This window comes from Mobula hypostoma, chromosome 2 (assembly GCF_963921235.1).
Source record: "Mobula hypostoma chromosome 2, sMobHyp1.1, whole genome shotgun sequence".
NCBI classification, from domain to species: Eukaryota; Metazoa; Chordata; class Chondrichthyes; order Myliobatiformes; family Myliobatidae; genus Mobula; species Mobula hypostoma.
Genome location: NC_086098.1, coordinates 193,674,541 through 193,702,172, shown reverse-complemented (window position 1 = coordinate 193,702,172; position 27,632 = coordinate 193,674,541). Strand labels below are relative to the sequence as shown.

Genomic DNA, 27,632 nt, shown 5'->3' with positions numbered 1-27,632 from the left:
AGAACAAAGGAGTTAGTTCACAATGTTTTTTTTCCACTATTTGTGGCTCATCTGTCTACATTCATCTCACTTGTGCAGCTGCTTTCATTCTAAGGAGTACCTAGTACAGTATTCTTAATTAGAAAGCACAGGAAATCCACAAGGTGACAAAACTGAACCAACACACAGCTCTTTTAACCCTGTATTTGAAGTTTTCTTCCACACTTGTGTACATAATTAAAGGGAAGAGCATGGGTCATAGAGGCATAACTTCCCTGTTGCTCCTGGTGGAACAAAGGTGGTGCCCCAGCCAATGCTCTTCTCGTCTGCTTGGAGTTGGTGTGAACATCCAGGAGAAAGATCAGCAGTGAAGTCTCATGGACAATCTGGGCTGTTTCTGCAGAAAAGTGCATTTAAAATCATGTGTAATGTTTTACACAGTACAGTAGCTAATGAGTATAAATCTGACTTGCTTAAAAGAATAGCATTCTCCATCACGCCTCATACCACCACTTAAATAACTCAGTGCCATATTACCAAAGATAAAAAGTGTATTGAAACTGTGATTCTTTTCACCTCTGCCAGCTCCGATCCATTACTGGAAGATGGAACACTCACCTAAAAGGTCTAGTGGGTGATGTTATAGTGGAATGAAATGTAAATACTAATGCTCCAGACCAGAAGAAATGTGCTGCAGGCCTAGGCATCAGTTAGCATCTCTGATTTCTTTCCTGACTCCTGTCGTGCCTTATCTGAGATCAACGCTTCAATCCAATTCACCACCTCATTCACACACAACTGCTGACCATCTAAATTTCCTTCTCCTAACTTATCTGGAAATGGTATACATTACACTCTGAAGGGTGAGCTCATCTTGTATCTGAGCAGTTTTTTCTGCAGATAATATAATTCTTAAAATATATGTCATGACATGAACTCCATGCAAAAAAAAATACAGAGGGTAATTTTTGGCAGATCTAAAGTATAATGAGATGTTGCCCATTTAAATTTATAGACTTCATTACCTTGTGAAGCTATGTTAAATGGAGGGGTATGAGCTCTTCAAAATCTGTATAAAATGCAATTATTCAGTGGATTTAAAAGTAAGGATTCTGGTTAAGCAGAGTATTGGTATTTTTTTCTTATTCTACATTTTATAAAATCCTTGATTATTGTCATCTTTTCATTTTTTCTTTATAAAATATCTCTCTGCTCACACGAGACTACAGAGACTGGAATCTGGAGCAACAAGTAATATACTAGAGGAATTCAGCTGGTCGATCCTCCTGATTTTTCTCAGTTATTACAAGAATAATTCACAAAGATTAGTGCTTGCCATTGGAAAAGATAGCCTGTACCTTGTTTCATATAAGTATGACTTTTTAGTAATATTTGTACTGCTGCACAAAAATGTGTAATGATCATGGCTTAGCCATGGCCATAGTTATCTCTGAGGAAGTTTATGGTTCAGCTTACACTGCAGGGGTTTTAGCACAGAACGCTAGACTGAAGTTCTGGTACGATAGATATTCAGAGAAATTTGAGCTCTTTGAGCTACTATCTGCCTGTTCGAGAACAGTTATGAAAGATACCATTGTATGATGTGTAGAACAAAGTATTTGAATACTGTATCCTAACTAAGTTTCTTGAGAGAACCATCTCAAAAATTATCTATTCATTATGTTACGTACCCCGTAACTGGGTTGCCAAACCAGCAGAAATGGATCACTCAGTTGGAGTCTGGAGTACTAGAACTAAGAAAGTTTTATTAAAGAAACAAGCAACACATTAATCGAAAGGATAATAAATACAACAGTTCAGCGATGATAAACGCACATGTGCACAGAATTAAGATAACAGCATCAATCAAGCTCTATCGTTGTCTAGGGGTAAATGACCAATTTCAAAATGACTCAAAGTTCAGTCCAGTTTAGTAGTTCAGTTCGCAGTAATCGTTGCCATGGCGGTGGACAACGTGGGGGAAGAGAGAGATAGAATAGGAACAACTCATCATTCAGAACGGCTTCACTCACAGACCAGCAAGATGGCTCACAGACCAGCGAGATGGTTCACAAACAGCTTTTGGGCGGGTCCTTGGTGATGTCACCTGAGGTCACCGACTGTGACCCCTCCTCCAGATGCGGTCGATCCTCTGCAGTGAACCCGGCACCCAGGCAAGGGCGGACACACACCGGGTTCCCGCTGATCGTACCTTTCCACCCACTCGTGAGAAGCGTACCGCTTCCAGGGTCTCGTTACCTCGGGTGGCGTGTGTCTCTGTCTTAGCGAACCTGTCCCTTTTTATCCCCCTGCTGGGGTATCGCCTGTCCATCACTTCAAACAGTTCAGGGCTCAAAGGGGGGAGCCGCTCCAGACAGCTCTTCCTCCCACATCCCTTCATTACACATCTCCAGACGCTGCTCCATTGTTCCTTATCTCTCCTTCCCCTGAGGGCAGGTGGCAGACCAACTGCTGATGCCACTGATGCTAGCCCAGGCCAGCAAACATCTTAATTTTATGTGTATTCTCGTAACAATTATCACATTTTCCAAAACAACTTCAAGGAATGGTGCCTTAGGAAGGCAGTGTCTATCATTAAGTATCCCCCACCACCCAGGACATTCCCTCTTCACACGGTTACTGTCGTGAAAGAGGTACAGAAGCCTGAAGGCACACTCACTCAGTGATTCACGAACACCTTCTTCCCCTCTGCCATCCGATTTCTAAAAGAACATTGAAGGCATGAACACTACCTCACTACTTTTTATTTGTTTTTTGCACTATGTATTTTAACTTAACTATTTAATAGACATATGTATGGTTAATGTAACTCAGTATTTTTCTCTATATTTAGTATCATATATTTCATTGTACTGCTGCTGTAAAGTTGACAAAATTCACAACATATGCCAGTGATATTAAGTCTGATTCTGATCTATTGGCAATCTTGCTTTATGCTGCCACTTTTCCTAAAACGCAACTGTAAGTACAAATCAGAAATTGCTTCATCAGCTTTGGATGACCTATTGTAATGAAAGGCACAAAATAAAGTTCAAAATATGAGGTAAGCTACTTAAAATCTGTCATCAGACACTCCAACCCATTTTATGTATGCATTCAAGATGCCACCTCCACATTCCAGCTCCATCATCTAAAACCGAGGTCAAGCTAGCCAAGAGTTTGTTACTCAGACTAGTAATAGGCATTACACCTTGCTTCATGCTGTTTGTGTATTTGTAACTTAAAGCGAAATTACATACAGTGCAAAGTGCAAAGTGGCACAGTTAAAGGAAACTAATTCACTGCAAATGGATAAGATGAGAAAACAAAGCAGAAAATAGCTCTTCACAAGTTGTTATCACTTTGCAACTTCTTTAAAGTGACATTTCAATCTTTTTATTTTGTTTATCGATCCATGTTAGAGGAAGTAGGACGAGTGAAATTCTATGTTTTTCCACAAGGATAGCTTCAGAGGGAAAAATGAAACCATTCCCAGGCCTTTTCTGCCAAAGTTACAACAGATAAAGAGTTTTCATGTGTAAATTCACTCTGTGTTATCTCAGTGCATATATTACAACCAGTTGAGAGAAATGACAGCACTCTTTGTGGGTCAAGTAAAAGTGGCAGGTGTTCCTATAGTCTGTTTGGGAGGTAACAGCCTCATCTTTGGAGGCAAATGAATGGCAAGTGTTGTCATTCTGAGTTATATAGCAGTTGACTGCTGGTATAATTGTGACAATGATATTTATATGCACCTATCCATATATAACTTATCATTTTATTTACTGGGGGGGTGGGGGTTACAATCAAGAGAAATTGTAATGCAGCAACTGCTTGACAACTAACTATCTTTTTGATCAAATAGAAAAAGAATATCAGTAAGAGTTCCAGGAGATAGATAGCTGGCTCCAAAACTTTACATTTCACAATTTGATTCAAAAAACTATTAGACCAAAGAAAAGATGCTATATTATCTCCTCTTTGCATCTTACTCTTCTGTAGTGGCTCTTTTTATAAAAATAGACTCTTGCCATGAATTCTACAGGAAGTTGTTTGTTCTTGGAGTGCTCAGTGATGCTCACTCTTGAGATAGCTTCACAAAAATTTTTCTTTCAATTCAAAAATAAAGGAGTATCATTTTAAGGTAACACACATAAAAGTTGCTGGTGAACGCAGCAGGCCAGGCAGCATCGCTAGGAAGAGCTTCTTCCTCGAGATGCTGCCTGGCCTGCTGCATTCACCAGCAACTTTTATGTGTGTTGCTTGAAATTCCAGCATCTGCAGATTTCGTCGTCTTATCATTTTAAGGTTATAGGAGAGAGTTTTACAGTGGATCTGAGATGCAAGTATTTTGAGGACAGAGAGATGTTGATTTCTAGAAGAAGTGATGCAATCAGATACAATGATTATATTTGAGAGTTGTCAGTTCGTACCTGGTTACTCGTATCTCCACGCTACACCATGGTAGCGTAGCATTTAGTGTGACGCTATTACAACTCAGGGCAGAGGATTTCAGAGTTCAATTCCAGCATCCTCTATCAGGAGTTTGTACCCTTTCCCTGTGAATGCTTGGGTTTCCTCCGGGTGCTCTGGTTTCCTTCCACATTCCAAAGACATACTACTTAATCGTTTAATTGGTACCTAGACATTGTCCTGCGTTTTGGCTAGGATTAAGTGTTTGGGTTGTTGGGCGGCATGGTTTGTAGGCAGGAAGGGCCAGTTCACACTGTATCTCTAAATAAAGAAAATAAATCTCCCCTGAAAAGACCAATTGCATTAATGATGCAAAAGTGCCCAACACAAGTTAATAGTCTTTTCTTACTGAGAAATATAATCCTTATTGACCATTCCTACACTTTAGTATCTAATACATTCTAGGAATAGCATAGCTGTAAGAACATTAGTTGTTCAAGGCGAAGGCCCCCCACCAACCTAGGGTAAATCAGAATTTAGAGAGGCGACCTTAACAACATTTCATATACAAATGAAAATTTCCCTTCAGCAGCAACAAAAAACTGTCAGATCAGGCCGTTCATCTCAGTTTGTGGAAGTGGCTCTGCACGATATGGCTTCCCCTTTGACCATATAACAGCCTTGATAATACAAGTTAATTACATCTAGCATTCTTTAGAAAAGGGGAGTTGCAGGAGCATGATGTTTCAACTTTACATTTTGGACTGATCAAATGTGGCAAAACATGTCTCACAATTCAAAGATATCATTGTGCCATAGAGACACAGAGCACATAAATAGACCCCTTGGCTCACTGGGTCTGTGCCAGACATCAACCACTCATTTACACTAATCGTACATTAATTCTTCTTTTTATATTCTTCCCATATAAACTCTTCCCCCTCCCCCTTCCAGATTATCCGCTCAATTACACATTAATTTACGGTGGGCATTTAACCCCAGTAACCCTCACAGTCACAAGGAGAACATGCAAACAACATTGAAGGCCAGGTTTGAACTCGTGTCTTTGGTGATGTCAGGCAGCAAATCTACTCCCATGGCGTTTTAAAACAGCAGTTCCTTAAAACATTCTCATCGCATCAACCCCCCCCGCCCCCAACCCAGACTCTACCACTCATCTATACATTAGAAACAATTGGCTAATTATAGCGCATAAAGTACATCAAAAATACCATATCCCCACTATGTTGGAGATACTTGGGATGGAGATTAAAAGCCAAACTAAGACTCTAAATAATATAGAAATTCTATACCTGGGAGAGAAATAGGTATTCCACAGTGTTAGAGACTTAAGCTGTTGATGGTGGCTAGATATTAAGGCCAAGTTCCAATCTTCTTTCCTGCTATTATATTCCCAGCAATGACATTTTTGTAACAGTCAGTTTCAGTGCACTTGCTCCAACATATTGCTGATGATGGACATGGATTTTTTTTGCTACTAACCTGGTTAGAGCACCAGCATAATTTTCTGTCCTTCAATTAATATCGTGACTAGCCAAGAAGATAATTGAGGGGAATTTTGAATTTCATTTATCCCTTTTTAATTAAAATATATTGTTTCAATTATTTTCCTTGTCAGCAAGTTGTCAGTTCTCAGCTCTAAAGTACAAAGTATGAAGACTTTTCTTAAAAGTACAAAACTATACTCAAAATTCATAGCAAGATTTTATACTGTTAATGGCAATTACAAACTGGCACCTAAACTGTAAGGCTAGATTTAAAAGCTTAATTCACAGGGTGCCATTTTTTCCACTTTTTTCTTAAAATTGTCTTTCCACTGAGCAAAGTTATATAATGGCCATTTCTTGGTACTTTGCACAAAGCCATATATTTCCTAGATTAATTCACCCATTCAAATGCGTATTGGGTGATTTGCTTCCCGTACAATGCTCCTAGAGTTGTACAACCCTTCAGTCCACAACTTCTAAGCTAACCATTTTTGCCCATCTACGCTAATTCAATATGCTCACAATATGAATATATCCTTCTATACCTTTTCTTATTTAAGTATCTGTCTGAATGCCTCTAAAATGTAGTAATGGTATCTGTTTATAGTAACTGTTCCAGCAGTGCACTCTAGATAATTAACCATTCTATGCTTACAAAAATACTTATAAAGGAAGTCAGAGAGGTCGTCCGCAAAGCAAGGGCAAGCTCGGCTCCAGGACCAAGCAACACCTCGTACAAAGTGTACAAGAATTGCCCCAAACTCCTGCTGCGTCTGTGGAAGATCCTGAGAACCTTTTGGAGAAGGGGGAAAATCCCAGAACAGTGGAGAGTGGCTGAAGGAGTGTGGATCCCGAAGGAGGAGAATGCCACCCAGATAGATCAGTTTCGCATCATCTCCCTGCTGTGTGTCGAGGCGAAGATCTTCTTCAGTGCAGTTTCTAACCGGCTGTGTACCTACCTAGCAAAGAACACCTATATTGATACATCAGTCCAGAAGAGTGGATTTCAGGGATGCCGGGCTGTCTGGAGCACATTGGTCTGGTGACACAGCTCATCAGGGAGGCCAGAGAGAACAAGGGCAACCTGTCAGTGTTGTGGCTCGACCTGGCAAATGCATATGGCTCCATTCGGCACAAGCTGGTGCAGCTCACCCTGACCAAACATCACGTCCCCAGCAGAATCAGAGACCTCATCGCTGATTATTACAGCAACTTCAGGATGAGGGGCTCTTCAGGAGCAATTACATCAACCTGGCACAAGGTGGAGGTCGGCATCATCACAGGGTGCACTATCTCAGTGACACTGTTCTCCCTAGCCATGAACATGCTCACTAAGTCTGCTGAACCAGAGTGCAGAGGGCCCAGAATGAATTCCGCTCAATGGCAACCACCTATCAACGCATTCATGGATGACCTCACAGTCACCACAGAATCAGTCCCAGGCTGCCGGAGGATTCTGCAAGGGCTCGAAAAGCTGGTGGAGTGGTCCCGGATGCGTTTCAAACCTGCCAAATCAAGATCGAGATCAAAATCAAGTTCCGGTTCAGCATCGCAGGCACAGCCATCCCAACCATCACAGAAAAGCCAGTCAAGAGCTTAGGCAAAGTTTTTGACAGCTCTTTAAGGGACACAACATCCATTCAGGCAACCTGCACCGAGTTGGATAGCTGGCTGAAATCTGTGGACAAGTCTGGCCTACCTGGGAAGTTTAAAGCCTGGGTGTATCAGTATGGCATTCTTTCCAGAATCCTGTGGCCCCTCCTCACCTATGCAGTTCCGATCTCGACAGTCGAAACCTTAGAGAGGAGGGTTAGCAACCACCTCAGGAGATGGTTGGGACTGCCAAAGAGTCTGAGCAGCATCGCACTCTATGGACACCACAACAAAATGCAACTGCCGTTCAAATCCTTGGAGGAAGAATTCAAGGTAACAAGAGCCAGAGAAGTGCTACAGTATAGGGACTCAAGTGACCCGAAGGTGGCTAGAGCAGGGATCCGCGTGAGGACTGGCAGGAAGTGAAGGGCAGAGGAAGTTGTTCAGGAGGCAGAGGCGAGGCTGCGTCACAGGAGGCTGGTGGGAGTGGTCACACGAGGCTGAGCTGGGCTAGGATCCTTTCCAACTCCCCAAATGGACACCAGAGGGAAGGAAAGGCGTCGTCTAGTTCAGGAGGAGGTGAGAGCAGTAGTGGAGGAGGTGAGAGCCTGCAAGGCAGTGGGAATGAAGCAACAGGGAGCTTGGACAAGATGGGAGAATGCGGTTGAGAGGAAAGTGACCTGGGCTGATCTTTGGAAAGCCGAACCACACCGCATCCAATTTCTCATCCAGGCAGTGTACGATGTGCTTCCAAGCCCATCAAACCTGCACACATGGGGCAAGGCAGAGTCATCTGCGTGCCCACTGAGCTCCAAGCGAGGAACCTTGGAGAACATCCTCAGCGGCTGTGCAAGGGCACTTGGTGAGGGACGGTACAGGTGGAGGCATGATCAGGTCCTGAAGACCATCGCTGAAGCCGTCAGCGCAGGAGTTGAGTGGGCGAAGCGGTCCCGACCCTCCAAGCAGACCATTGCCTTTGTCAGAGCTGGGGAGCAGCCAATACCTGCCAAAAGAACATCTGCAGGCATTCTGACCTCCACAAGGGACTGGCAGCTGTTGGTGGACCTCAAAGGGCAGCTGAAGTTCCCCAACCATATCGCAGCCACCACCCTGCGACCAGACATTGTCCTAGTGTCTGAGTCTACTAAGCAAATGGTGCTGCTGGAGCTGACAGTCCCATGGGAAGATAGCTTGAAGGAGGCCTTTGAAAGGAAACTCTCACAAAGGCATCAGAAATTTATTTCTTAAGAAGTACAAAAATCATTGTAGCACCAGAGAGCTCATTCAGTCCATCAAGGCCAGACTGTGAGCTACCAAACTGTACTGATGCTATGATTCTACAAGCACCTGCCTGTCCATTAAATTGTAAAAAATTTAGCTTTAGACTAAAGATGAGAATGCTAAAGGAAAGAATAGAATCTTCTGGGGAAAAAAGTAAGATTGATTTCTATTGAAGTAAACATTTGTAATGATAATTTAAAAGTTTTTTTAATGTCATCACAATCACTAGATTCTAGCAACACTGCATGAAAATTTACTTTTTTTTGTTCAAATTATATGTTCCTTCTGGTAACAATTGTGCTCTTATTTATGTTCTTTTTGAGAATGCTGTTTATATTATTCGATGCTTTAGGTAATTTTTTCAATGCACCTGTGTATATCCTCAGTACTAAGTAAAGCTCCAAAATCTGGGCCTCTGTACGTTCCTCTTCAACAGGGTCCTTAACCTCCTCGTCGGAAGATCATAGTCAGTGCAGATCAGAAATAACATTTCCTCCTCGCTGACAATCAACACTAGCACACCTCAAGATTGTGTGATTAGCCCTCTGCTTTACTCTCTCTACATCTACAACTGTGTGGCTGGGCAGAACTCAAACACCATCTATAAATATGCCAATGACACAACTATTGTTAGCAGAATTTCATACAGTGATGAGGAGGCATACAGCAGTGAGATAGATCAGCTGATTAAGTGGTGTCGAAACAATAGCCTTGCACTCGATGTCAGTAACACCAAGGACTTGCTTATGGACTTCGGGAAGGTGAAGTCAAGGGAAAACCCACCAGTCCTCACTGAGGATATCAGCAGTGGAAGGGGATGTGCAGTTTCAAATTCCTGGGAGTCAACATCTCTAAAGGTCTATCCTGGGCCCAACATTTTGATGTAATTTCAAAGAGGCCACAAAAGCAGATATATTTAATTAGGAGTTTGTGGAGACTTGGTATGTCATCAAAGACTCCCGCAAATTTCTACAGATTTACTATGGAGTGCATTCTAACAGGTTGCATTACTATCTGGTATGGAGGGGCCACTGCACAAGATTGGAAAAAACTGCAGAAAGTTACAAATTCAGCCAGCTCCATCATGGGCACCAGCGTCCCCTGCATCGAGGACATTTTCAAAAGGTGATGCCCCAAAATGTTGGCAAACATTATTAAAGACCCCCATCACCCGAGGCATGTTTTCTTCTCATTGCTACCATCAAGAAGGAGGTACAGAAGCCGGAAGACAGACACTACATCTTAGGACCAGCTTCTTCCCTACCACCATCAGATTTCTGAATGTATAATGAGCCTATGGGCACTACCTCACTATAGTTTTCCTTTTTTGCTCTCTTTTTGCATCACTTATTTAATCAGGCCATTACCTTTGTCAGAGCTGGGGAGCAGCCAATACCCGCCAAAAGAACATCTGCAGGTGTCCTGACCTCTGCAAGGGACTGGCAGCTGTTGGTGGACCTCGAATGGCAGCTGAAGTTCCCCAACCATATCGCAGCCACCACCCTGGGACCAGACATTGTCCTTGTGTCTGAGTCTACTAAGCAAGTGGTGCTGCTGGAGCTGACAGTCCCACAGGAAGATGGCTTGGAGGAGGCCTTTGAAAGGAAGCTCTACAAGTACGCAGGACTGGTCAGCAACTGTCAGCAGGCTGGATGGAGAGTGAGGCATCTCCCAGTGGTGGTTGGTTGTCGGGGATTCGTAGCCCGTTGCTTAGCTAGAGCCTTCAGCAATTTGGACATCGAGGGAGAGAGGAAGAGGAGAGCCATCCGTAGTACCATCGATGTGGCAGAGAGGGCCTCAAGATGGCTGTGGCTCAAAAGAGGGGATCTATGGAGTCATAAGTAGCTAGCCACCTGGACACAAGCTGGGGTCTGATCAGCCCCGGCTGGGTCACCTGGATGAGGTTGTATGATGTTGAAAGACCCGAAACACCTGATGATTCCAGGAACATCACTGAAGATGTGTCCAGAAGCAACTATAGATGTACGTACACAGCAGATTCTTTAGATCCCCCTTAAAACTCCGTCATCTCACTTTAAACCTGTGCCTGTGCACTCTTGTTAATGAATTTCAGGAAAAAATAAGGCTCAGCAATCTCACGAGTGACTGTCACTGAGCACTCCATGTTTCAAAGGGGCAATTATGCATGGCATCTCTAATTCAAATCCCGTTCTGGTCTTTTAACCAAGCTTGAATGCACGGCACCTATACTTTGCAGCTGAATGCTGGCATCTCACCCAGATCTTTCTGTACAGTTCTGCTCCATTCCTCTGTCTACAGACACCTCTTCTCTCTACCTCTTAAGAACCCATCCTTAGTCTCATAGCAAACTGACTATAATGTGAAGCCAGCATTCAATCGTGCTTTGTTGCTTGGTCCTATTGAAATTTGTAGGAGAGAGTTTACTGTCAAAGGTTAAAAACAGCCCCAGATTTTTTAGCCAACTTTCTTCAGCATAGATTCAAATTTTGCCATGATTTAAATTAAAGAGACTAGATGATTAGGATTAAGTATCTTTATACGAGGTATACGAGGGGTGATTGATAAGTTCGTGGCCTACGGTAGAAGGAGTCAATTGTAGAAAACCTGGCACGTTTATTTTTCAACATAGTCCCCTCCTACATTTACACACTTAGTCCAGCGGTCGTGGAGCATACAGATCCCTTCTTTGTAGAAGTCGGTATCTTGGACCTCCAGAAGTGGTCCACAGCAGGAGTGATTGATAAGTTTGTGGCCTAAGGCAGAAGGAGATAAGTTAAACAACAGGAATTCTGCAGATGCTGGAAATTCAAGCAACACACATCAAAGTTGCTGGTGAACGCAGCAACTATGCTGTGTCCACCAGAGAAAGCAGGATCTCCCAGTGGCCACACATTTTAATTCCACATCCCATTCCCATTCTGACATGTCTATCCACGGCCTCCTCTACTGTAAAGATGAAGCCACACTCAGGTTGGAGGAACAACACCTTATATTCCGTCTGGGTAGCCTCCAACCTGATGGCATGAACATCGACTTTTCTAACTTCCGCTAATGCCCCACCTCCCCCTCGTACCCCATCCATTATTTATTTATATACACACATTCTTTCTCTCTCTCTCCTTTTTCTCCCTCTGTCCCTCTGACTATGCCCCTTGCTCATCCTCTGGTTCCCCCCCACCTTGTCTTTCTCCCCGGACCTCCTGTCCCATGATCCTCTCATATCCCCTTTGCCAATCACCTTGTCCAGCTCTTGGCTCCATCCCTCCCCCTCCTGTCTTCTCCTATCATTTTGGATCTCCCCCTCCCCCTCCCACTTTCAAATCTCTTACTAACTCTTCCTTCAGTTAGTCCTGACGAAGGGTCTCGGCCTGAAACGTCGACTGTATCTCTTCCTAGAGATGCTGCCTGGCCTGCTGCGTTCACCAGCAACTTTGACGTGTGTTGCCAGGAGATAAGTTATACAGCTCTCGTTACATGCACGTGCAGTTCAACTGTCTGAGTGATTATGCAGAAAGTTTGAGGTTAATAACTCATCTCCTTCTATCTTAGGCCATGAACTTATCAATCACCCCTGCTGTGGACCACTTCTGGAGGTCCAAGACGCCGACTTCTACAAAGAAGGAATCTGTATGCTCCATGACCACTGGACTAAGTGTGTACATGTAGGAGGGGACTATGTTAAAAAATAAACGTGTTGACTCCTTCTACCTTAGGCCACAAACTTATTAATCATCCCTCGTATGTATATTGAACACTGAAAGTAATGAAAAGGGACATTTTCTAAACTGGAATAGATCTTTAAAGATTGGAAAATGTTTTATTACAAACCAATCCTTCAAAAAGCACTGTTGAAGTCAGCAGTTTTTTTTTAGCCTGCCATTTATTTCAACTTGACCTTGTTAAATGTTTTAATGGATGGGTTCTTTGGACAATAGGATTGGCCTTAAAGTGAACTGGTTATTTTTAATATTATAAACCTTCAGTGAATGGAGTAGGTAGGGTGATGGATTTAACTCAGTTCTAGAGAAAGAGTGAACAAAGTTATGGTATAAAAATTAATAAAAATATTTCACATTTATTCAGTCTTGAATAAGAAAGAAACTGATAAGATTTGTCATTTACCAATATTGTCTCTTGCACTGGAAAAGCTGAAATTTGATTAAATGGGCTGACTTGGATTTATTATGCATGCAGACATGAGCTTTGAAGTTAGATTGAAGATTGGATAGTATGTGACATTATTGTGAGATAAGGGGTGTTTTGCTGTGGCACAGATGTATCTTGTAGTTCAAGCAGTTGCTGCTCCTTTGCTAATTTTTTTGTTGCCTGTGTAAGCCATTCTCCTGAACCATCAATGATACATCTTAATTTGGCAAAATTGTATAGAGTATAGCATAGGAACATGATGATTAGAATATGTAATACCGGTCAAGTATAAAGCTGTGTTTACATGCAGCCAGTAGTTCTGTTAACAGCAGTTCATTGGGTAAACCTACCAAACTACTGAATGTTGGCTCTAGAATTGAAAAACTCCGAAATCTGTGCCTCAGAACTACCCCCCCCCCCCATCCCCTCACTGCAACTGGTTCCATGACTTCCTCATCGGGAGACCACTATCAGTGAGGATCAGAAATAACATCTCCTCACTGACATTCAACAAAAGTGCGTCTCAAGGGTACATGCTTAGCCCGCTGCTCTACTTTCTCTACATCAATGACTGTGTAGCATAGCACAGTACAAATGACGTCTGTAAATTTGCTGATGACACGACTGTTGTCGGCAGAATCTCAGATGGTGACGAAGAGCCATACAGGAGTGAGATAGGTCAGCTGGTTGAGCAGTATCGCAACAACATTGCACTGAACATTGATAAGGTGTTGGACTTTAGGAATGGGAAGTTGAGAGAACATACACCATTCAGTATTGATGAGTCAGTAGTGGAAAGGGTTAGCAGTTTCAAGTTCCTTGAGTCATAGAGTCACAGAACACCATACCATAGAAATAGACCCATCTAGTCCATGCTGAACTATTAGTCTGCTTAGTCCCATTGCCCCCAATACTGTTCCCATCCTTGTAGCTATCCAAATTTCTCTTGAATGTTGAAATTGAACCTAAATCCACCACTTCCACTGGCAGCACCTTCCACACTCTCACCAACCTCTGAATGAAGAAGTTCCATCTCACGTTCACCTTAAACATTTCACTTTTCACCCTTAATCAATGACCTCTAGTTCTAGTCTCATCCCCAACCTCAATGGAAAAAGCCTGCTTGCATTTACCCTTTCTATGCCTTTCATTGAATATAATTGATATCTTTTGTAGGGAGGTGACCAGAACTGCACACAATACTCCAAATTAGGCTTCATCAATGTCTTCTTCAACTTCAACATAGCATCCCTATTCCTGCAGTCAATCCTTTGATTTACGAAGGCTTATGTGCCGAAAGCTCTCTTTACAACCCTATCTACGTGTGACACCCTTTCAAGGAATTATGTATCTGTATTCCCAGATCCTTCTATTCTATCGCAGTCCTCAAGGTCTCACTACTGACTACGTAAGGCCTACTTTAGATTGTCCTCCCGAAGTGCATTAAGTTCCCTCTGCCATTTTTCAGCCCATTTTTTCAGCTGGTCCAGATCCACAGCAAGCATTGATAGCCTTTGTCGCTGTCCATTAAGCACCCAACCTAGGTGTCTTCTGCAAATTTGCAGATCTATTTTACTACATTATCATCTAGATTGTTGATGTACTGTAGGTGATGAACAACAATGGACACTTCTTTTAGCCCTCCTCATTACTTTCTTAAGGTTTCTCTTGCATTTCTTATACTCCTCAAGTATCTCATTTGTTCCCTCCTGCCTAAACCTGCATCTCCTTTTTTTTTTCTTAACTAGGGCTTGAATATCTCTTGAAAACCTCGGTTCCTTAAACCTGTTATCCTTGCCTTTTATTCTGACAGGAAAATACAAACTCTGTACTCTCAAAATTTCATTTTCACTAAGCACACCCTTGCCAAAAAACAACCTGTTCCAATCCACGCTTGCTGGATCATTTCTGATGCCATCAAATTTGGACTTTCTCAAAGTTAGAATCTCAACCCGAAGATCAGACCTATCCTTCTCCATAACTGGGTGGTCTATAATATAATCCTATTAATGTGGTCACCCCTTTCTTATTCCTCAGTTCCATCCATATAGCCTCAATAGATGAGCTCTCTAGTCTGACCTGGCTGATCACTCTGTGACATTTTCCCTGATCTGTAACACCACCTCAGAATCAGAATCAGGTTTATTATCACCGGCACGTGACGTGAAATTTGTTAACTTAGCAGCAACAGTTCAATGCAATACATAATCTAGTAGAGAGAAGAAAATCAAAATAATAAATAAAATAAATAATAAATATACAAGTAAATCAATTACGTATATTGAATAGATTTTTAAAAACATGCAAAAACAGAAATACTGTATAATTAAAAAAGGAAGTGAGGTAGTGTCCAAAGATTCAATGTCTAATTAGGAATCGGATGGCAAAGGGGAAGAAGCTGTTCCTGAATCACCGAGTGTGTGCCTTCAGGCTTCTGTACCTCCTACCTAATGGTAACAGTGAGAAAAGGGCATGCCCTGGGTGCTGGAGGTCCTTAATAATGGACACTGCCTTTCTGAGACACCACTCCCTAAAGATGTCCTGAGTACTTTGTAGGCTAGTGCCCAAGATGGAGCTGACTAGATCTACAACCTTCTGCAGCTTCTTTCGGTCCTGTGCAGTAGCCCCTCCATACCAGACAGTGAAGCAGCCTGTCAGAATGCTCTCCACAGTACAACTATAGAAGTTTTTGAGTGTATTTGTTGACATGCCAAATCTCTTCAAACTCCTAATAAAGCATAGCCGCTGTCTTGCCTTCTTTATAACTACATTGACATATTGGGACCAGGTTAGATCCTCAGAGATCTTGACACCCGGCACTTGAAGCTGCTCACTCTCTCCACTTCTGATTCCTCTGTGAGGATTGGTATGTGTTCCTTCATCTTACCCTTCCTGAAGTGCACAATCAGCTCTTTTGTCTTACTGACATGGAGTGCCAGGTTGTTGCTGTGGCATCACTCCACTGGTTGGCAAATCTCACTCCTGTATGCCCTCTCATCACCACCTGAGATTCTACCAACAATGGTTGTATCGTCGGCAAATTTATAGATGCTATTTGAGCTATACCTAGCCACACAGTCTTGTGTATATACAGAGTAGAGCAGTGGGCTAAGCACACACCCCTGAGGTGCCCCAATGTTGATCATCAGCGAGGAGGATATGTTATCACCAATCCGCACAGATTGTGGTCTGTACCTTTATCCCTCCCTTTAATTCCTCCCTCTCTATCACATCTAAAACAACAGAACCCAGGAACACTGAGCTGCCAATCCTAACCCTCCTGCAACCAAGTTTCACTAATGGCTACAATGTCATCATTCCACATGCTGATTCATGCCCTAAGCCAATCTGCCTTTCCTACAATATTCCATGCATTGAAATAAACACACCTCAGAACATGGTTTCACCATGCTCAGCCTTTCAATTCCCTGTTTTATATGTTGGCTTAACAGCTTCTTTCCCCACAACGCTTCAACGCTCTCGTTCATATCCCCCTGCAACTCCAATGCAAATGCACCTGTCCCTCCCCACCTCCCTTGTACAGCATCAGCAAGCCTTCACACAAGGATATTAGACCCCTTTCAGCTTAGGTGCAGACTGTCTCACCTGTACAAGTCCCACTCTCCCTGGAAGAGAGGACAATGATCCAAAAATCTGAAGCCCTCCCTCCTGCACCATCTCCTTAGTCACATGTTAAACTGTATGATCTTCCTATTTCTGGCCTCACTAGCAAATGGCATGGGTAGCAATCCCTGGATGTCCTGTCCTTTAACTTAGCACCTAACTGCCTGAACTCACTTTACATGACCTCATTACCCTTCCTACCTATGTCATTGATGCTAACATGGACTCCAATCTCTGGCAGTTCATCCTCCTACTTAAGCAGGGGTTATCAACTGGGGGTCTATGGCATAAAAAGAGGTAGGGAATCCCTGCACTTACTTGATCTGAGATCTCCCTGACCCATGACACCTGGGTGGCAACACACATCCAGGAGTCTCATTCTCATCCACAGAATCTCCTATTTGTTCCCTAACCATTAAGTCCCTTATCACTACAGCTCACCACTTCTCCCCTCTTCCCTTCTGAGCCACAGAGCCAGACTCACTGGCAGAGACCTGAGTGCTGAGGCCTTTCTCTACTAGGTCGATCCCTGCCCCCCCCCCCCACCAATATCCAAAGCAGTACTGTATACCTGTTATTGAGGTTCTCTGCACTGGCTGTCTATCCCCTCCCACCCCCCCTTGATGGTCACCCTGTTATCTTTGAACTTGAATTTATTCAAATCTTACATCCGTCCTACAATGTGAGGAAGTAAAATTCTTTGTGTTATGACTCTGTTGCAATGTACAGACATGTGAATGTATAAGTCTAATGGCTTGTAGAAAGAAACTGTCCTGTAGCCTGTTTGTCCTGGCTTTAATGCTGCCAGACAGAAGCAGCTGAAACAGTTTGTGTTTGGGGTGACTGGTGCCCCGATGATCTTCCAGGCTTTCTTTACGCACCTGCCACTGTAAATGTCCTCAATGGAGGGACGTTTATATCCGCAGATATGCTGGGCTGTCCATACCACTCTCTGCAGTGCCCACCAATCAAGGTTGGTACAGTTCCCGTACCAGGCGGTGATACAGCCAGTCAGGGTGCTCTCAATGGTGCGGCTGTAGAAGGTCTTGAGGACCAGGGGTCTCATGCCGAACTTCTTCAGTCACTTGAGGTGGAAGAGATGCTGTTGTGCATTTTTTTTGCCACATAGCCAGTATGCACAATCCGGGTGAGATCTTCAGTGAGATTAGGCAGTTAGGTGTCCAGTACCTTGTGTGTAACTACTTCCCTGTATATCCGGTTGATCAACCGCTCAGCCTTCCGAATGATATGGAGTTTATCCAGTCCCAGCTTCAGTTCCTTAACATCGTCTGTAAGAATCTTGCAGATGTAATCATCAGAGACACTGGAGGTCTTCCTGTCTTCCCACATCCCACAAGAGGGATTTTTTTCCACTATCAAGCCTAGCATTGCCACTGCTTAATGAAAGAAAGAGAGAATAATTACATTAAGAAAATCTACCTACTGCTGCCACCACCCCTCCCTGCCGAACTCCCCACTCAATCACTGGCCATTCAACTTAAACCTAACTTCTTTCTATTAGACCTTGCCAAGTGCCTAATTGGGCACACTCCAACATCTCCTATTGGTGTATTGCCCGAGTGTCAATATGTCTAAAGATCTACCCTGGGCTCAACGTATTGATTGAATTACGAAGCGGGCACACCAACTCATATTACATCATGAGTTTGTGGTGATTTGGTATGTCAAGAAAGACTCAAGCATATTTCGACCGATGTACCCTGGAGAGCACTCTAATTGGTTGCATCACCATCTGGTATGAGGGACCACTGCATTGCATCAGAAACGCTGCAGAGGGTTGCAAACTTAGCCAGCTTCAACAGGGGCACTAGCCTCCCCAGCATCAAGGACATCTTCAAAAGGAGATGCCTCATAAAGGCGGCATCTATCATTAAGGAAATCCATCACTCAGGATGTGCCCTCTTCGGATTGCTCCCATCAAGAAGGAGGTACAGAAGCTTGAAGACACACACTCAAAAAGTTTTAGAAATGGCTTTTTCCCTTCTACCATCAGATTTCTGACTGAACAATGAACACTACCTCACTATTTTTTGCTCTTCTTTTGCACTACTTACTTAAATTTTGATACATATTTCTTGTTATAATTTATAATATATTTTATGTATTGCACTGTACTGCTGCCACAAAACAAGACATTTCACGACATAGGTCAGTGGTAGTAAATCTAATTCTGATTCCGAAAAATGTTGATTATAATCACTGGCTTAACTGAAGTAGATTCAAGAATTTGGTCTTGCATTGTATGTTGCTAATCTCATTTTCATCATGAAACACAACAATGCTTAATGGCCTTTCTTCTTGACTCACAATAGAAAACAATATTATGAACATTCCTCCAAGGATATGAAATGCATTTTTGAAAAACATGCCTTTCAACCATTTTTCTTTCTCTGAATTCTTTGCAATGTTTGCAAAAACTTTTCAAATATAAATCCTAGCTATTTATTGTGGGTAAATTAGTTTGGCAAATGATAACTCTTTTGTTTCTTTGTTATGCATGGCAACTACAGTTCAGCAATTGCTTATAAAATTGTTGTGAGAATTTTTTTTAAATTGCAGATGCTAGATATCTGAAATAGAAAATGCTGAAAAAAGATTAACAGGCCAGGCAGTGTACTGAAACATTCTGTTTCTCTTTCCACAGATGCTGTCTGATCCCCTGAGTATTTCCAGTATTTTCTGGGTTTTTTTTTATATATATGACATTGTTGTGGTATTCTGAATCAAGCAATTTAAATACCTGTTGTAGAGAGATTGCAAGAATACAGTTTGAACAATAGCTTCTGATTGGATACCAGTAACTAATAAAAGAATAGCTGGAAGTTATCATTTAGTATTTTGGTGAAAGTTGCCTTGTGCTAACGGGACCATATTCTAAACACATGATTACATATAGTACATGTGTGAGCCTTTTCAGGTGGTTAAAAATAGGGCAGAATCTGCCCTGCATAGGCAATTAAATCCATTGCAACAAATATAAAAAGTATCCAGAAAGTACTACTTATATCATTTGCGCCTGACTTTAATGCTATACCAGATTTGCAGACTATGGACACATTTTGTATACTCCCACAGGAAGTCTTGCATGTGAGGAATACTTTCAGCATTCATCCCATGGGGAAGATGATGGGGACTTTCTGATATTTTCCCTGAATGGTGCTTAAGGCTCTTTGCTAGGAATAGCTGTAAGTTTCGCACCTTCATCTTCAGATGCCAATTTTTTTCACTGAAGCACCTAAGGCCCCTGCAGAATTTAATAAACCCTCTTACCTTCTGAGTAATAATCTTCATCAGGTAGAGCTGAATCTTAATTGTCTATATTCTCAAATGCATACTCTCTCATCTAAGACTGCTGCAGACTTCACATTCTCATCTTGCACACATTACAATTCATTCACCCATGACATCAGTCGATTACAGAATATTTATGGACAATTTCCCCCTACAAAGCAGGACAAGATAATGTACAACTGAAAAGCCTGACAGCTAACCAGCGTGGGAAAGTGTGCTTACATATTCTAAACCATTGCAGAGGCTGTGGACAACTGCAGGTCTGGAAACATCCAGGGTTGTTTATTTGAAATGTCCTGCCCCTCTCATTACACCTCCCAATAAATTGACACCTCTTCTGCGTTACAAACTACAGATAGCATTTATTTTCCACCCTCCCTATACCACACCCAAAAGAAAACAATGTAATCAGCCACTCTTGTCCTTTCTTGCATCTTTTTTCATCAGCAATATACTGTATAAGAGCTGCAGTCTACGGAACAGCAAGAAGGTAGAGACAATCTAAGTCCTTTGCATGAAAGGCTTTTTAAGCTAGCTATATGCAGCAGGCAATTACATACTTCATGCATGAAGATGCTTTGCAAAATTATGTTGTGCAGGAGATATGAACAGTGGACATACAGTTCACACTTTGCATGCACAGTGATGCAAATAACTTAGCTGTGGCTTGATAGTTTGTTCTAGGGCAATTAACATTACCCCATTGTTTTATGTTTAGATAAATGTAGACTAGAATTTTCATGAATCCTCACGGTCACTTCACTTTGCAAACCACATATCTTAGCAGCCAACTCCTACTGTAAGCCAGCAGCCTTTGCTCTGAAATACTGTTTGCAAAGCTGTCCTTTTAACTTCAGACTGATTACCACTTTCAATTACATGAAGGACTGAAGACTGGTTCTTGTTTACCACAAGAAGCTGAGCAAGGAATATTTGTTAAAAGTTTAACTTTGTCATGAACAACTCTAAACCTTCGGAATGGTCATGCTGTTGTGCTAGAAAGCAAAGGTTGGTAATGTGCCTCTTGGGCCCCGGAAAAGTGAATCTCCATTACAGAAGGAGCAGGGAGTCATTTAGTGGGGCAGGGTCTTGTCTGTTTGAATCAGGCAAATGGTACAAGTGGTCGCCTGCAATGTAATGGACTATCATGATAGATAGTGGACAGTTGGAGTCCAGATCCAGTGATAATGCAGTGGGGTTGCAATTCCTGCAGAATACGGTAACCTACTGAATTTTGCAGAATGGGTACATCCAAATATGCATTTTATTCTGGGAACTACTGTGCATATCCAGGCATTTATACGTTCAAGTGCACCTAATGCACGGTGGATTCATGGGTGGTGTCATCTAAGGACTGGATAGTAAGTAAAAGTAACTGATATCTTATTTGGATCAGTTTCTGATTAAATCCTGTCATGCAGTGTGCAGAGATTTAGGTATGTTTGATAGAATTTCTTACCACCATTCTTCTCCCATCATTTCCAATCCAGATACTACATGTGAGCACTCGTCATGAATAACATATATCCAGGGCAGAGATCAAGGATAGCACAGATGCTAACTTGACAGAGTGCAAGGTTGTACATCAATTCAGTCACCAACATGATCAATGGGAAGGTTACAGCAGAATGCTGTTGGTGGTAGAAGACAGAAGGTAATGGTGGAGGCATTTCCCTGACTGGATGTCTATGATCAGTGGTGTCTTGCAAAGATCAGTTAGACCTTTTGTTTTTTGTGGTAACTATAAATAAACCAGGTGAAAATATAAGTAGTCTGATTAGTAAAATTTAAACACACATAAAAATACTATAGATGCAGAAATCCAAAGCAACCCACACAGTATACTGGAGAAACTCAGCAGATCAGGTAGTGTCCATGGAAATTAACATTTTGGACCGAGACCCTTCTTTCAGGACTGGAAATGAAAGGAGAAGATGTCAGAATAAAAAGGTGTGGTGGGGGGTGGGGAGGAGGATAGCAAATTAGTAAATTTTCAGACACTACAAAAATTGGTAGAGTAGTAAAGGTTGTGAAAGTATATACCAGGATATAGATCAATTGGAGTTTAATGCGGACAAGTTTGAGAGATCAAATTCTGGAGGAAAATGTACAGTAAATAAAAGACCTTCAGTAGCATTGATACACAAAAAGATCTTGGGGTATAATTTACTGACTCCCAAAGATGGCAACACGCTCTGGTATGGCTGCAAAGAAGGCATAAGGCATACTTCAATGGTTAGGGTATTAAGTGTAAAAGCCAGATTACAGCTTTGGTATAAAACTTTGGCATAAAACTTTGGCATAAAACTCTGCAAAACTTTGGTTGGGCTTCATTTGGAGTATTGTGTTCAATTCTGTTTGCCAGAGTACAGGGAGAATGTTGATGCTTTGGAAAGGATGTAGAGGTTGCTCACCAGGATATTGTGTGGAATAGATGAGACTGGACAAACTTGGATTGTTTTAGTTGAGCATCGGAGGCTGAGGAGAAATCTAGTGGAAGTATACTGTATATAATGATGAGAGGTATAGATATGATCCCTCTTCTAGGGTGGAAATATCAAGTGTTGGAAGGCAGAGGTTTAAGCTGAGGTTGAGTGGGGGAACATTTAAAGGAGATCTGTGCCACAAGTTTTTCTTAGACAGAGGTGGATGCCTGGAATGCCTTGCCAGGGGAGGTGGCAGAAGCAGGTACAATAACAATGCTTAAGAGGCACATTGAGAAGCATGGAATAGAGAGATGGTGTTCATGTGGAGATAGGTGAGATTAGTTAGATTGATGTCATGATGGACTGAAGATTCTGTTCTGTGCTGTAAAGTTCAGTGTTCTGAATGCTGGAAAGTGGGATTAGGGCTGCACAGAAATTTCAAAGTGTACTTTGTGTGTCAGATATTTTGGTTCTAAATTCTAAATAGGTACAAGAATACAGTTTTGATGTAATTCTAGACACACAGATGCTACCAAGTCATGTTCTCAATATTTATTACGTTTTTTTTTGCATATTTTCACATTGGTTGTTTGTACACAGTTTTTACATTGATTCAGTAGTGTTTCTTTGTATTAACTGTTAATGCCTGCAAGAAAAAGAGTGTCAGAGTAGTATATGGTGACATATATGTACTTTGATAATAAAATTACTTTGAACTTTGAACTTTGAATTCCTCAACATTACAACTTTAGGTCTTGTACAAAATCAGTTAAATTTGTACTACATTTGTAGTCTCTTTTCTTTGCATAGATAGATGAGGCTGTATGTGTTTTCAATGTTGTATGTTGGTATATAGATTGTATAACCTTTCCCAATATTGGTACATTATTCTTCTTACCGCGTGCGCGATCCCTGGCTACACCTTTACCCATGCAATCTTCCTCCTGTTTCTTCTCATACTTCTGTCCACACTGCTTCACTCTGTCTTGTCCATGATTGCTCCCATGTGCTTTGTAGCCAACAGTTAGATTTTTTTTAAGTTCATAGGTATTGTTTTGGGTACAAAAAGGGGAGTTAGGGGTCAGGATCTGGCTTAGGGAGGGTGATGTGGGAAAGTTATAGGTTAGGCTTCCACTCCGCGTTCAAAGTCCAGTGAGGTGGATAGGAGACAAAGATGTCCCGGCCTCAAATCCGTCCTCGAAGACCAATACCGTTGATGGGTGATGGAGAATATCTGTGGATGTCGAGTTTTTCCAAGTTGCTGTATCCTGTGTTTGGATGTCTGTACAAGCAGGAGACGTGAGCACCTGTCAGTTGGCACATCAGAAGTTCAAGCCTGAAGTTTGGGGGTCTTACCATCAGCTAGTACAGGATGGATACCAAAGATCAAAGCCTCAAGGTCGATCGGAATCTGGAAGTCAAAGCCCGATGAAGACTAAAGGGCTGCCCTAGAGGCGGAGGACTGTCCATTCATGTGGGTGGGTGGAAGGGAGAAAAGGGAGCATGCTTTTCTGTGGTGGTTTTGTTGCTTGGTTGTGTTCTGTGCTGTTCTGCCAAGCACTCTGGGCAAACTATCTTGATGATGCGGACACTTGCCGGCTGCCCCCAGCACATTCTCGGGTGTGTTGGTTGTTTACTCAAATGATACATTTCACTCTTATGTTTCCATGTACATGCAATAAATAAGTGTAAATCTGACTCTGAGTGCATTCAGATTCTTCATACCTTCATCTGATAGTATATCCTGGGTGTCTGTAGGACCCATATACGAGTTCAAAGTTCACAATGGCAGCTGAGGAAGTTAAGTTTCCTTAGTAGAGTAACCTGGGATAAAAAGATGGTCTCAGTGATATTAACCACAAAATCACCAGATTATTGTTAAGATCCTGCAACCCAGTCTGGCCCAGATGTAATTCCATATTCGAGCCAATGTGATTGAGTCCTAATTGCCCGGAAAGACAAGTTTAATGACAATTCAGGGTGAGCAATAAAGGCTGGCTTTCCTGGTGACAGTCGCTACCCTTGACTTAATAAAAAAAAAGATACAGACAGTTTCATGTTATTGAAAAGCTACAGTTGAGCTTTTAACAGGAAGCATCCATCAGAGAAACAGACTGTAGATTTTCAATAACATAAGGCAATAATCTTGACATTTGTTTTCATTGAATTATTTAAGTAGTCCAGCAATGCAAGGTTTACAGTCCTAACCTAGAAACAGATTGAGTAGGCTGTAGCCTCGGTCTGCAGTTGCTGTGTACACTCACATTTATGCATTTGAACAGTATAGATATGTGTTTCTTGTATACTGAACATTTATAAACAATGGATTTCATTGAATTACTCAATTGCTTTGAATGTTATTTCTGTGCTTTTGCATAGGTATCTCAGAGCCATGTATCTTGGAATTCAGAGCCGCTGGCACAGAGAACATGAGCGCCGGCACTTCTACTGGAGGATGATGTTTGAGAGTGCTGATATAAACATGTTACGCCTGCTGGAAACTTTTCTTAAAAGTGCACCTCAGCTTGTACTGCAGCTAAGTATTATGGTGCAGAGAAACCACATTGGGAGTTTACAAGGTAAGACTCATTGATTTTGTTACACCGTAGGCCGTGAAAGGAACCCATCACTTAAGGTTGGTAAAGAATCCAATTTGCCTCTTTGGTCCTACTTTCTCACCATGTTATACGCTCAGTGGCCACTTTATTAGATAGCTGTCTGCGTGGTCATTTGAGTTACTGTCACCCTCCTGTTAGCATGAACCAGTCAGACCGTTCTCCTCTGACCTTTATCATTAGCAAAGTGTTTTTATTCATAGAACTACTGCTCACTGTATGTTATTTTTGTTTTTTGCACCATTCTCTGTAAATTCTAGACACTGTTGCTCATGAAATTCCCAAGATTTCAGCAGTTTCTGAGATATTCAAATCACCCCATCAATAGTCATTCCAAAGTCAAAGACACTTAGATCATATTTCTTCCCCATTCTGATGTTTGGTCTGAACATCAACTGAACCTCTTGACCATGTCTGCATGCTTTGTTGCACAGAGTTGCTACCACCTGACTGGCTGATTAGAATTTGCCTTTCTGGGCAGATGTACAGCTGTACTTAATAAAATGGCCACAGAATGTAGAATCATTTCTCTTTAGCACTTATTTATATCTCCTTAACTCATTTGTGCTTTCTCATCCCTGCTGCGCTTTTCTGCTTCACAGTTGTCCTTTGGATTGCAGTGTATTGTAACAAAGTTTAAGGATTTTAGAGATTAGTGCTATATAGGGGGAAGGGGTTGGCTCTGGGGGGGCTCCATGACACGGCAGAGTTCTCACATCCCCAGGTACAAACATACTACTGGATGAAATGGTGGAAGACAGAGGAGGTACTGTGGCCACTGCTCAATAGGATTATCAATGGGGTTTAAACAATACACTTTATCACTTCTAAAATGAATTTTACTACTAAATCAAATTTGTTTCCTTTCCTGGAAAATATTAAACAGTTAGTTATTTTTATGCCAAAGTCAAACATGATGCTTTATCATAATTATTGAAAACATCTTTCAATCAGAAGGTCTGGATAATAGAATCAGGGTCATTGAAAAGTACAGCACAGAAACAGGCCCTTCAGCCCATCTAGTCCATCCTGAACCATTTAAACTACCTACTCCCATCCACCTGCAATGAGACCATAGACCTCCATACTCGTGCTCACATGCACCACTCACGCTGGCAGTTTTTTTCACACTCGCATGACTCCCTGAGTGAAGAAGTTTCCCCTCATGTCCCCATTAAACTTTTCTTTTAACTCTTAACCCATAACCTCTAGTTTTAGTCCCACCCAATGTCAGTGGTAAAGATCCCACCACAAGCCATGATAGCCTTCACCGCTGCCCACTTCACTCCCAATCTTAGTGTCATCCACAAATTTGCTGATCCAGTTAATCACATTATCATTCATATTGTTGATATATAGGTGTGGGCACGTGGCACGTGGTTAAGGCGTTCGACTAGCGATCTGAAGGTCGTGAGCTCGAGCCCCAGCCGAGGTAGCGTGTTGTGTCCTTGAGCAAGGCACTTAATCACACATTGCTCTGCGACGACACTGGTGCCAAGCTGTATGGGTCCTAATGCCCTTCCCTTGGACAACATCGGTGTCATGGAGAGGGGAGACTTGCAGCATGGGCAACTGCCAGTCTTCCATACAACCTTGCCCAGGTCTGCACCCTGGAGAGTGAAGACTTTCCAAGCCCAGATCCATGGTCTCGCAAGACTAACGGATGCCTTTTGTTGATATAGATGGCAAACAACAATGGACGCAGCACAGATCCCTGCGTCACTCCACTAGTCACAGGCCTCCCATCAGAGAGGAAACCATCTACCACTATTCTCTGGTTTCTTTCACAAACCCAATGTCTCATCCATTTTGCTGCCTCATCTTGAATGCCGAGCAATTGCAACTTCTGGACCAACCTCCCATGCGGGACTGTAACGTTGAATCAGATTCGTGGGTCCGGCAAGTAAGACAGGAAATTAATAGGCATATTAATCATTTATTTACAAACAGTAAAAATACGACCCAACATTCATGTTCCCCAAATTATAGAAACTACAAAGCTGATATTCAACAAATATACACACATTCAACAAATGTACCTAGTCAAAAGCATGCGCAGAGCATACCTTCACAATGGCCCTGTGCACCACTTGCCTTAAACAAAGGGAGAGCGAGAACCTCCCACACCTGCTCTCTATGTACCCAGGATATTTGAAAATGGATACCAGGCAGCTATCCAATGAGAAACGCAGCTGCAGTTTCTAAACTAACCAATCACGACAGAAGTGACTTTCAACACTCCGATTAGACCAGGACCCCAGAGGACAGGGACCTTGTCAAATACCTTGCTAAAATCCACGTAGACAATATCCACTGCCTTGCTTTCATCAACTTTCCTAGTAACCTCCTCAAAAAACTCTATAAGATTGGTTAGACGTGACCTGCCACGCATGAAGCCATGCTGACTATCCTTAATCCAGTCCATGTCTATCCAAATACTCAATCATCCAGTCCCTTACAATAATTTTCCCACTACTAATGTCAGGCTCACTGGCCTATAATTTCCTGGTTTAGTTTTAGAACCTTTCTTAAACAGTGGAACAACATTGGCTACCGTCCAATCCTCTGGTACCTCACCTGTTGCTAAGGATGATTTACGTATCTCTGCTAGGGCCCCAACAATTTCTGCACTTGCCTCCCACAGGGTCCAAGGGACACCTTGTCAAGCCCTGAGGATTTATCCACCCTAATTTGGCTCAGGACAGAAAACACCTCCTCCTCTGTAATCTGCATAGGGTCCTTAAATTGATGCC

General features: G+C 42.3%; 1 protein-coding gene across 3 annotated transcripts in view; it reads left to right on the top strand.

Moving 5' to 3' along the window:
• The window catches only part of xkr7b (XK, Kell blood group complex subunit-related family, member 7b), a 253,261-nt gene that overhangs the window by 189,502 nt on the left and 36,127 nt on the right, over window positions 1–27,632 (top strand). For all 3 annotated transcript variants that reach the window (XM_063030572.1, XM_063030590.1, XM_063030582.1), the window contains exon 2: window positions 24,644–24,843. In XM_063030572.1, coding sequence (XP_062886642.1) covers window positions 24,644–24,843 — 200 coding nt within the window. The remainder of the gene's footprint in view (window positions 1–24,643; window positions 24,844–27,632) is intronic.